The sequence below is a fragment of the Neoarius graeffei genome, chromosome 10 (genome assembly GCF_027579695.1).
Source record: "Neoarius graeffei isolate fNeoGra1 chromosome 10, fNeoGra1.pri, whole genome shotgun sequence".
Lineage (NCBI taxonomy): Eukaryota > Metazoa > Chordata > Actinopteri > Siluriformes > Ariidae > Neoarius > Neoarius graeffei.
In genome coordinates, this window is record NC_083578.1 from 57277081 (window position 1) to 57290130 (window position 13050).

General features: G+C 40.5%; 1 protein-coding gene across 1 annotated transcript in view; it reads left to right on the top strand.

The window, feature by feature from the left end:
- Positions 1-13050, top strand: part of fancc (FA complementation group C) — a 91912-nt gene that overhangs the window by 70279 nt on the left and 8583 nt on the right. The window contains exons 11-13 of the mRNA XM_060931925.1: positions 580-655; positions 4122-4215; positions 10143-10317. Of these exons, the coding sequence (XP_060787908.1) occupies positions 580-655; positions 4122-4215; positions 10143-10317 (345 nt within the window). The remainder of the gene's footprint in view (positions 1-579; positions 656-4121; positions 4216-10142; positions 10318-13050) is intronic.

Below are 13050 nucleotides of genomic sequence, written 5' to 3' on the forward strand. Positions count from 1 at the left end.
ATCTGCCGGTCCAGCCTTATTTCCCACACTGTGTATCTAGAGTGGCGGCTACAGTTATCAACACCCTTAACAATCTTTTGGCCATTGCAAAATTAGAAAATACTTTCAATACGTAAATTGTGCATGAATAATTACTCAAACTTCCACTGGAAAAAATGAGTTGATTCCCAAGCTGTGTCAAGGGCGAGGGTTTTTTTTCCAGTTGATTAATTAACCAATAATAACTGTTGTAACTGAAACTCACCTTTGTAAAATTGTTTTGTATTGGTAAATCTGACAAGGTGTTGATAATTATGGACTGTTGATAACTGTAGCTGCCGTTCTATATTAAAAAAAAAACAGTAGCCACTTTATTAGGAACACCCATACACCTGCGGTTTGATGCAGTTATCTAATCAGTTAATCCCTTGACAGCAGCACAGTGCATAAAATCGTACAGATACAAATCAAGAGCTTCAGTTAATGTTCACTTTAGAGAGAGAGAGAGAGAGAGAGAGAGTGTGTGTGTGTGTGTGTGTGTGTGTAACGGATCCCAGTAAATTGGCCTGTGAGAAACCTAAATGTATATTTTATTTTCAGGAAAGACTACCACTAAGATCCTTTTTTCCTCATGTACCTCACAACCTGCTCACCCCTTTATTGACAGCACCATCAGGTACAGTGTATATATAAATTAATTTTATGTTGGACTATTTACAATATTACTGTAACATTTTCTCTTTTTCTATTGAAGCTAGACAGCCTTTCAATTTCATAAAATCAGTGAAATTTGGTTCCCTCTGAAATTTGGTCATTGTGATATTGGTTGATTTCTGTAGTATCCCCCCAGAAAAACAGGCCATTCTGTGGCTGGGACGTTATTTAATTTGAGGGGATTCCCTAGCAAATAATGTGCATGAAATTGCTCGCTTCATGCAGTCAAATAGACAGAGGAAGTCTGTGTGCGCATGCACAGGTTTACCTGCTTCTTCTTCTTTCGGGTTTTACGGCAGCTAGGCATTCATGTGTTGCATTACTGCCATCTACTTGTTTACCTTGACCGGGCACTGACAGTTACATCATTCTGTCACTAAATGAACAGCTGATCACACCGAGGTAGGGCTGCACAATTAATCGAATTTAATCGAAAATCGCGATTTTGGCTGCCACGATTAAATTAAATGAAAATCGCGATTTATTTCCATTTAAAATGCGAGCTCTGCTGCATATCTGATCAAGCACTTTTTGACCAGTACTCCGCCAAACCATTAGGGGGCGAACCGACGCATGTAAGGTTTCATTACTCCGCCTAAATAAGAAAGCAAGCCAAGTGCGCAGAGCTTCAGTGCAGCGGTATCCAGTGTTGCCAGATTGGGCGGTTTTAAGTGGATTTTGGCGGATTTGAACATGTTTTGGGTTGGAAAACGTCAGCAGTGTCTGGCAACACTGGCGGTATCTTCTTCAAGGGGTGATAGCATGAGAGTAGGTAACAGATTGAGCGTATTTAGCACTGGAGGCAATGTTGTGACCTGCCTTCGCTCATGTTTAAAGCCAGAGCATGTTGATAGGCTGGTCTTTCTAGCTACCGTAAAAACTTGTAGGCCTCAGTATAATGCTATGTAATTGTTGCAATTGAGTTTTCAGTTCCTTCATCCTTTGGTAGTTTCTTGGATAAATTTCATTTATTTGTCATTTGGAAATCAGAATTTCTCTTTTAAATTTCATTCTGCACTGAAAGCTGTTCATATTGTTTGTTTGAATATAGTGAAATAAAATTTAAGTGATTTCCCTAACATCAGGCATAATCGTGATTAATAATCGTGATTACAATTTTGATCAAGACAATCATGATTATGGGGCGGCACGGTGGTGTAGTGGTTAGCGCTGTCGCCTCACAGTAAGAAGGTCCTGGGTTCGAGCCCCGGGGCCGGCGAGGGCCTTTCTGTGTGGAGTTTGCATGTTCTCCCCGTGTCCGCGTGGGTTTCCTCCGGGTGCTCCGGTTTTCCCCACAGTCCAAAGACATGCAGGTTAGGTTAACTGGTGACTCTAAATTGACCGTAGGTGTGAATGTGAGTGTGAATGGTTGTCTGTGTCTATGTGTCAGCCTTGTGATGACCTGGCGACTTGTCCAGGGTGTACCCCGCCTTTCGCCTGTAGTCAGCTGGGATAGGCTCCAGCTTGCCTGCGACCCTGTAGAAGGATAAAGCAGCGAGAGATAATGAGATGAGATAATCATGATTATCATTTTTTCCATAATCGTGCAGCCCTACACCGAGGTGCTCGCTGACCGCCGATAATTATTAGTTTGGTCCTGCGTTTCCTTTCCTTCACGACATAACATCTTTTCTTCTCGCTTTCTGGTATTGTAGTCGGTCTTTCACATTTCATTCGCATACTCGTGTCCTCCATTTTTCTCTCCTGTTTCAAATTTGCATCCCACAATGACTTGTGCGAACGGGGAAAGCCCACCACGTGATGCATGACGTAGTATCTTGAATTGGGTCATGGTGAAGCAAGAAAAAAATAGCAGAGAATTTAGGGCCACGTGGCCCTAAATTCATTAATTGTTCTTTAAAAAAAAAAAGCTCATAAAATTGGAAGTCTGTGATTCGAATTCAGTAGCTTTCAGTCCACCAAACAAAATAATTGGGTATCAGGGAAAATTCTTTTTATGACCTAAACTTGAAAAATCTGAAAGGCAGTCTACATTTAATCCATTTTGCTGTTTGTTTGTTTTTTTTAAGCTATTTTTGTCTTGTTTTATTGCAATGCATTCAAAATGGTGGGGTTGGGGGAGGTAGGAGACTATTTTCTTCTCTTTATCAGCAAAATAAACAATATCTGCCAAAGTGTGTGGATGTGTGTGCACTAAGCTCAGTCTTTCTTTTAATCATTTTATTTAAAAAAAATTAAACTTGTTCTCAAATTTTGTCAAGTTGGAAAAGTCTTTATTCCAGGTTATGGAGCTTCGAACATTTGCAGGCATGGCATGCTAGTTACTGAATATAACTCTTTAACCCCTCACCAAGCACACTAGACCTTCCTGTCATACTGCTGTAAACATAGTTACAGATCACAGGTCCTTTAATGCCCCCTTGTTTCCAGATGATATCCTCACAAAGCCATGGTTTCCGTATTTGCCTATAATGGGCAAGCAACACGGGAACCACAGACGCTTGGCTTCACTGAACAATGATTGTTTTTGAGTGTATTGATGGGTCACAGACCCTGGTTATTAGAAATGGTGAATTAAGTTGTTTGCTAGATGCAGTGAGGGATAAGCTTGGTCTGAGGGATAAGCTTGGTGTTCTTGAGATGATTTTGAGAAAAGGCGAATAAAAATGGCATGAACTACAGGGGTTGGAAGATCTTTCTTATGTAAAGTTCTTATAAATGTATGTAGGATGCCATAGACCTGTAAGCCATTTGTCTTTAGGGTGTGTCCACAAGAAAGCCAGTGTGTACCGGTATATGAGTATAGTCTTGGGGCTAGGCAACATTGCAAGGTTAGATTGATATTGTGATTAATTGTCAAAGTACTTTTTTTTTTTTTTGAAAGATCACAGCGATCGTCAGTACTTTTTACATCACTGATCAACTTCCTTGTTACAATCAAAATTGTCTGACTGGACATCACAATATATTTTTGTACTAATGTAATGAACCTAATTATATATTGATTATGTCTCATGGTTATAACAAGGATTATACTACAATTTGGATGTTACTAATCAATTATATTGACTAGAAACAACACCTATCCAATACCCAGTAATGATGAGGGAGAAAACACATCAGATTCTGTAACGAATGGCTTTGGATTTGGATCTAGAATTTGATTGGAAAGATTGAAATTGGCTTTCAGAAAGTGTTGGGGTTTTTTTTAACTGGAAATGTTTACATATTCAGTGTTGACTTTTTATTTTATTATATTCATACTTTTTACTTTATTATGTTTGCAATGCAAGTAATTTTGTGTGAAAGAGTCTATCTGTTAAAAAAAAATTAACTTAGTAGTTTTTGAAAGAAAACTATCGGATAAGGTACTGGTATGGACTAATACTCAAGGTTTCAGTATCAGAAAAGAAAAAATGGTATCGTGCCATCTCTAACTCTACTCCATTCCATTAACACCACCATAGATGTGCCAAAGCATGTATGGCTAGAGCACCTGACCTGGATTTGGACATTACTCGAGAAATTTCTTCAAGAGAGAAACCAGGAGGGCAGCAGAAGGTGAGAGTTCAAACTCGACCTCATTGCACATATTTCTGTAATATGATATCACCTGTCTTAAGTTTGGTTTGGATGTGTGTTTTTGTTTATTATGTATACTCACCAGCCATTTTAACAGGAACACCTGTAGCTTTGCTCATTTATGCAATTATTCAATGAGCTAATCATGTCTCACCAGCGCAATGCATAAAATCATGCAGATACAGGTTTCAGTATCTTCAGTTAAAACTAGACGGCCTTTCGATTTTATAAAATTGGTGAAATTTAGTTCCCTCTGAAATTTGGTCATTGTGATGCATGTTTATTTCTGTAATATCTTTAAAAAAAAACACCAGTCTATTCTGTGGCTGGGAAGTTATTTAATTTGAGGGGATTCCCTAGCAAATAATGTGCATGAAATCGCTCGCTTTGTGCAGTCAAGCAAACAGAGGAAGTCCGTGTGCGCATGCGCAGATTTACCTTTGTCATCTTGGGTTTTATGGCAGCTGGCATCCAGTGTTGCATTACTGCCATCTGCAGGTTTACCTTGACCGTGCACTGACAGTTACATTATTCTGTCGCTAAACGAACAGCTGATCACATCGAGGTACTCGCTGATGGCCGATATTTATTAGTTTGGTCCTGCCTTTCCTTCGCAACGTAACGTCTTTTCTTCTCGCTTTCCATTACTGTAGTCGGTCTTTCACGTTTCATTTGCATCCTCTGTTGTTCTCTTCTGTTTCAAATTTATATCCCACAATGCCTAGTGCGAACGGGGAAAGCTCACCACATGATGTATGATGTAGTATCTTGTATTGCATCATGGTGAAGCAAGAAAAAAAAATAGTGGAGAATTTAGGGCCACATAGCCCTAAATTCATTAATTGTTCTAATTTAAAAAAAAAAAAACCTAATAAAATTGGAAGTCTGTGATTCGAATTCAGTAGCTTTCGGTCCACTAAACAAAAATCATTGCGTGTCAGGGAAAATTCTTTTTATGACCTAAACTTGAACAATCTTAAAGGCAGTCTACCTTTAAAGTTCAGGACCAGCAGAACTGGGAAGAAAATGTGATCTCACAGACTTTGACTATGACATGGCTGTTGGTGTTAGACAGGCTGGTTTGAACAACCTTTTTTTGAGGAACTGCTGAACTCACCTGAACTACTGCCTGGTCTTATTCCAGCCTTCAATTGCCCAGTTTCCATGAACCTGTGCCCACTGTAGCCTCGGATTCCTGTTCTTGGCTGACAGGAGAACGACCCAAATATGGTCTTCTGCTGTTGTTGCTCAAGTATTTCAAAGTTTGATGTTCTGAAATACTTTTCTCCTAACCATGGTTGTAAAGAGTGGTCATTTGCGTTTCTGTGTGCTGGAACCAATCTGGCCATCCTGCTCAGACCTCTTTGATCAACAAGGAGTTTCTCCCTGCAAAACGCAGAACTGTTGCTCACTGGATTTTTTTTTTTAAATATACCATTTTGTGTAAAACGCATGGATTGCTGATCTCCTGGATTTTCACAGTTTCTGAAATATACAGACTAGGCCATCTGACACCAACAACCATGCCACAGTGAAAGTCCCTGACTTCACATTTTTTCTTCTCATCCTGATGTTTGATGTAAACATTAAATAAATGTGTGTGATCTTATGCTTTGCGCTGCTGCCACGTGATTGGCTGATTGGATAAGTGCACGAATGTTTTGGGGGCGGTACAGTGGTGTAGTGGTTAGCACTGTCGCCTCACAGCAAGAAGGTTCTGGGTTTGAGCCCAGTGGCCAACGGGATCCTTTCTGTGTGGAGTTTGCATGTTCTCCCCGTGTCTGTGTGGGTTTCCTCTGGGTGCTCCGGTTTCCCCCACAGTCCAAAGATATGCAGGTTAGGCTAATCGGTGGCTCTAAATTGACCATAGGAGTGAATGTGAGTGTGAATGGTTGTTTCTCTCTATGTGTCAGCCCTGCAATAACCTGGCCACTTGTCCAGGATGTACCCCGCCTCTCACTCATAGTCAGCTGGGGTAGGCTCCAGCTTGCCTGCGACCCTGCACACAGGATAAGCAGTTATGGATAATGGATGGATGGACAAATGTATTGGTGCGTATAGTACAGAGCAACAACAATAGAAATTCATGATGAGCCAATATGAACAGATTGTTATTATAATAGTTGAGGTGAGCAGCTTTCTGGGCTAATGAAATGTTACCTGCTCAAAAAGTTAAAGTACAGCTTTAGAAGTGGCCATAATAATGCTAGTTAACATCAAGCCAAGATCTAGCCTCAACGCCAGGCATTGCCTGAATGCCCGATTTGCCCGACCAAGACGCTCGGGCAGAAATATTTTAGCGAGTTAGGCCCGTTTGGGCACACCTATGGTCAGCTTCTTTAAAGCATATACGCAGAACCATGGCCTCACTTCTAGTTTATAAATGCCTTGAGACCTCAAGAATGCCATAGGAATAGTTTTAAGCATTAACAATAAATCTAATATAGTAATTTTTACGATTAAAATGATTCATATAGGTAGCGGTCTGAGTGAATGACGTTGACGTCCATGATGTCACAGCAGGAAGTCTGTCGGTCTCATCGCCATTTCCACTATACTAAAACACAGAGCTAACCGCAACTCCGATCCTCCATTTTGAGCTAATATATCGCCATGCCATGCAGATGTGTTGCTGGCGGGTGCATCAACACAACAGAAGGTGGATTTATGTTGCGTTCATGGTCCAAGAATGTTCAAACTGCAAAGTTTTGGACGCGTTTTGCGAGAAATTCACAGATTGGGCACCTACGATGTGGTCTCTCCTCTGCTCTGTACATTTTACTGAGGACTCGTACGAAACCTCTGATCTGTTGAGGAGCATTGGCTATAAGCCCGTATTGAAAGAGGGTGCAGTACCAACAATTAAGAAAAGAAGACTACATGAAAAGGAAAGTTACTTCAGTTGCACCAGTTCTCCCGGAGTGTGAGCTGAGCAGTAATGGCGGAGTACTCGGTATGGAGAATGAGTAGATCAGTCGTCAGACTTCTCCGCTGGATATGCTTGCCTCAGCAGCAATATCTCGCCCTTACGTGGAAGAAGCGAAGGAACAAAGAACTGAAAGTCAGATTGTTTCAAAATAATAATGAAGGCCACAAGCTCGGCCTTCAAAAGCAAGAACATGTCGTGGTTCAGGTGGATAAGGCGCCATACCATAAATCCGGGGACCCGGGTTCGATTCCGACCCGAGGTCATTTCCCGATCCCTCCCCGTCTCTTTCCCGCTCATTTCCTGTCTCTACACTGTCCTATCCAAGAAAGGTGGAAAAAGCCCCCAAAAAATAATCTAAAAAAAGATTTTCCAGCGAGTACATTACAAAAAACAAGACGTATTAACCAGCATCCTCGCCTCCCCTTTGATGATAATTTTGGTTCTTTCTACCCGATTTGTAATGGCGATTCTGATTGGCTTATTTCAGACACGTGCACATTTGTGTGCGTGTTCTTAAAGTGGTACATATAGTGTTTACCATCCCCCTATCAAGTAGCATCTGTGACCGGGGATTCTCAGCAGTCAAAAGAATCAAATGTGACTGGAGATCGCGTGCGTGCACACACACACACACACACACAAGAGCGTGTGCATGTACACACACAGAGAGAGATATGTTTGTGGGTAATTATATGGATCTCTGATGCCTGCTGGAAGAGAAGAGCAGGGAGGATTGGGAATTGAGTGGCAGTTATTTGTTTACACCCGATACCAAAACTTGTAGCGTCCTAGCAACCATCGCAAAGACACGGACAAAAAAAGCCCAGAAACTCTTATTTACCCAGGCAAAAACGATACAGGATTTATCTTGCAATATCCTGATCCCCGGATCTTTAGCCCAGCCACATATAAAAAGTTGTACTCCTCTATGCTCTTCCAGGTTTTCATCTGTGTGTCTGTGTAGAACAAGGTCTGCAGCACCAGGTAGTTTGAGATGTCAGGGAACTCAGTGGATGGATAATTTTCCAACTCATAAAGAATGAATAACTTTAAACACAATAAGTTGATCAGCAGAGCTGGTGGGGTCGTGCATGTACAGATACAAATAATTACAAATACAAAAGACTAAAAATATACACAATCTTTTGAACAAAAAAAACTTAATCTGTTGATTATCTGTTAATTATCTTCACATTAAGTTAATTAATCGTATGCATAACTATTGTCTTTGTATTTAGTTACGGCTACAATAGGATCAAATTTTATTCTACTAATGTCAAATTTAGGTGGTAAATTTTTCTTTCATAGGAAAAATCCTTCTTTGTTAGTGTGTAAGGATCTATCCCATTAAGTGGTTTCTATATCCACTTCTTCTGAGTGTACTTCTTGGTTTTAATAACCTGCTTGTTTACTGAACACAAACATGGCAATAAGTTCTTGTGTTAATGGACCAGACTCCACTTTTTGATCATTAATCCCTTTTGACTGAGAATGCCCTGCATGCATGGTTTGGCTTCTGGCACATCCATACAGTTTTAAATACAATACCTACAATCTAAAAATTAGTTTTTATTGCATTTATTTAAATTCCCATCTGTAACAGGGCATGATATTGCATCTCATTAATACACTTTAAAATAGATTATTAGATTCTAATTGAATAGATGAGCCAAAATAATTGGGGATCTTTTTTAATGAGCCCCGACTCGGTACAAGTATGAACAGGTGGGCCTTAAAGCAGAAAAGGTTGAGAACCCCTGCTCTACAGGGCCCAGATCTTGATGCATATAATGCTGAGAGGGCAGTCCACCTATGGTGGATGGAGGGACAGCGTGAACAGCGTCCACAATTTTCAGAGGCTGCACAGGAAGCTGATGTAGATGAGGAGGACAGGTTGTTTAAGTTCTTCCTTAATGCAATGGCAAACTGAATGATAAGACAGTACTGCAGTACAGACTCCTGTTTTATGTTTTATAATTCATCTTTACAATATTGCTAGTCATTGTTATAGGCAAAACAAAGTGTCCTAAACTCTACATAAAAAGATGTATTATGTACTCGTACCATACGCAAGTCTTATATATGATATTGATTTGTTTTTTGTATAACAAAAAACATAAATCATATATTTGTATATTTATAAATGTATTTATTGATTTATATTGTTTTCAGGACTTGTTCTTCTGTTGCAGAATTATGTTTTTAAATTTTTTTTTTGAACATGTACTTTTGTCTAAATAATTCAATTATACCCCTTAGAAAACATATCAGTATTGCCTTGAACTGTGTACTTAAAAACTTGCTGAAATACCGCAAAATTTTAGGGCAAAAAGAAATTCAAGGAGGGCAAAAAATTTTTGAGACCATTTGCCCTAAAAGGCAAGAGGTGGCAAAAGTTTAACATTGAGGCCTGAAGATGTAATCCTCAGTGCTTATGAGATTTCCTTCAGCTAATATATGTACAAGATGGATAGATGTTTTCTTTGTGGTGTCGTGACGCATGCAAGAAGCACTCTCCTAACCCTTCTCTGTCAGTGTAGTGCTCCCATGTTGGTGGGTCTGTTTTTTGTTTTTGTTTCGTGGTAGAAAAGTAGCATTAACTGAGACGTCGTGGCTCAGGTGGATAAGGTGCCATACCATAAATCCGGGGACCCGGGTTCGATTCCGACCCGAGGTCATTTCCCGATCCCTCCCCGTCTCTCTCCCGCTTGTTTCCTGTCTCTACACTGTCCTATCCAATAAAGGTGGAAAAAGCCCCCCAAAAAATCTTTTAAAAAAAAGTAGCATTAACTCCTTGGTGAGAGTGCCAGCTGCTTACATTTTGGCTGATGAATGGGATAAAGACCACAAATGATGTCCAAATATTCTCATCCTCTGGACTCACTGAACCATTGTGCAATGTCTGGGTTCTGTGATATCGCTCCATCTTTCATACAATCATTGCCCAGCTTTCTTTTCTGTCCTGACTGTGTTGTAGGGGGCACAGGGATGTGTTCGAGGCCTGGTTCTTGCTTGTCCAGTGTGGTGATTGGATAGATGTAGCTGCTAAGCTGTTGGTCTCAGTAGGATCTGAGCAATCGGAGCCTCTGCTCTTCCTCTTGACATTCTACCACCACCCCACCAGCAGAGGGCACCAGAGTACTCAGCACAATGTAAGACATCCAGCTAAACAAGCGTAACTGAAATTAGATGCAGCATGGTAAAGCTGTCAAAAGGTATTACATAACAGTGTGGTGATAATCTGAAATAGTTAAATCATTTACATTATGCTATACTGATGCACACACACACACACACACACCTACAGTCAATTTAGAGCCACCAATTAACCTAACCTAAATTGACCATGAGTGTGAATGGTTGTTTGTCTCTATGTGTCAGCCCTGCGATGACCAGGCCACTTGTCCAGGGTGTACCCCGCCTCTCACCCATAGTCAGTCAGCTGGGATAGGCTCCTGCTTGCCCTGCACAGGATAAGTGGTTACAGATAATGGATGGATGGATGGATGGATGGATGGATGGATATACTGATATATAAGGAATGTTCAAAATTATTTTTAGGAAACATGCTGCAAGGTTTCTGTAGCAGGGTAGCCTATTTTACCAGATCAGAGAAAATGAAATGGTTTAAAATGAATAAAAATATAAAATGTATACAAGTACAAATTTATAGAGCTTCCTCAAATCTTATTACCATCTTTATATTAGAAGTTTGTTGTATGGTTCTCATACATTATCATACACATTTTGCAAAGCCACCAGTATTACAGATGACCCCTCTCACCCATCGCATGGACTCTTCACTTTCCTGCCATCTGGCAGAAGATACAGTAGCATCCATGCCACCATGAGCAGACTCCAACAGTTACAGTGGTGCTTGAAAGTTTGTGAACCCTTTAGAATTTTCTATATTTCTGCATAAATATGACCCAAAACATCATCAGATTTTCACACAAGTCCTAAAAGTAGATAAAGAGAACCCAGTTAAACAAATGAGACAAAAATATTATATTTGGTCATTTATTTATTGAGGAAAAGGATCCAATATTACATATCTGTGAGTGGCAAAAGTATGTGAACCTCTAGGATTAGCAGTTCATTTGAAGGTGAAATTAGAGTCAGGTGTTTTCAATCAATGGGATGACAATCAGGTGTGAGTGGGCACCCTGTTTTATTTAAAGAACAGGGATCTATCAAAGTCTGATCTTCACAACACATGTTTGTGGAAGTGTATCATGGCACGAACAAAGGAGATTTCTGAGGACCTCAGAAAAAGCGTTGTTGATGCTCATCAGGCTGGAAAAGGTTACAAAACCATCTCTAAAGAGTTTGGACTCCACCAATCCACAGTCAGACAGATTGTGTACAAATGGAGGAGATTAAAGACCACTGTTACCCTCCCCAGGAGTGGTCAACCAACAAAGATCACTCCAAGAGCAAGGTGTGTACCGTATTTTCCGGACTATACGTCGCTCCGGAGTTCAAGTCGCATCAGCCAAAAAATGCATTATGAAGACGAAAAAAACATATATACGTCGCACCGGACTATAAGTCGCACTTTTTTGAAGGGTTATTCTATCCATAGAATCTGTGATTGTATCTGATAAGCGGCGCGTGGTTACTGCGCGACTGCATTGTTTATTTAATAAACGAACAGCTGAGCAGTGATAACGCGCCCTTTGCCCTGTAAGTAGCCTAGTCTGATTATTTTAAATATCTACTACTATCTTTAATACTATCACTATCGTTATTACTAATAGCCTATATTATTATTATAACTAATATTAGTAGCCTATTACTGATGCATTAATCAGTTTGCTTTTAGAATATTTTTACCGGTAGGGCTTATTATCGCCCCATGGCTCTTTCATCTGTGTTATTAAAGCTGTAGTCATCATCGAGGAGTGTCATTCTTCATTTTTGTCGAATTTTATTTCATCAAATCAGAGGTCAAGTAGGCTATAGGTATATCATCTCCAAAGACAGGTACGGTAGTAAAAACAACCGCCTAGTGAAAAAAAACAAAAAACAACCGCTTTTAAATCCCCTACTTCAGTGGTTCTCAACCGGGGGGGCGCGCCCCCCTGGTGGGGCGCGGAGGTACTCCAGGGGGGTCGCGAGTAGGCTTCATGTATGGAGGAAAAAAAAAATCTGGGGCTAACAGACTATAGTAGCTAAGCAGATGCAACACATTTACCCATGTCAAAATGCAGGACATTGGACTATTACATACAAATCAATACTATTATAAAATCTATCATCAATCTATCATAAAATCTTGTGTGTGTGGCCGCATCAGTCGGGGGAACTGTGATATGTTCCCAAGCCTTACAGACTTTATCAGTAATGCAGGCACTTCCCACGATTTCTCATCTGTCTTTCAAGCAGCGTCAGAGCACCTGTCGGTAATGAGAAAACAGTTTGCGGCATACTTCACAGAGGATTATCGCTCTTTTGCGTGGGTTCGAGATCCATTTGTGTGTACTGCTGACGAACTTCCAGTTGACATGCAGGAACAGCTTATTGAGCTGAAGAGTGACAGTAGACTTAAGGCAGTCTTCACCTCATGCCCTCTTTCGACATTCTGGGCAGCATTGATGCAGGAGTACCCGCAACTGTGTGACGTAGCCTTGAAACTGCTCATCCCATTCGCATCGACCTACTTGTGTGAGGCAGGATTTTCAAAAATGACTGCGCTCAAAACGAAATATCGCAATCGTGCGCAAATTGAGGATGACTTGAGACTGTGCTTGTCAAACATTTCGCCAAGAATCGAGGATCTTTGTAAGGCAAAGCAGGCTCAGGTCTCGCATTAACGCAAATGCAGATCACAAAGGCACAGTAAAAAGTAAAACCTAAATTCACGCCTGGTCCCAATTCCCAAT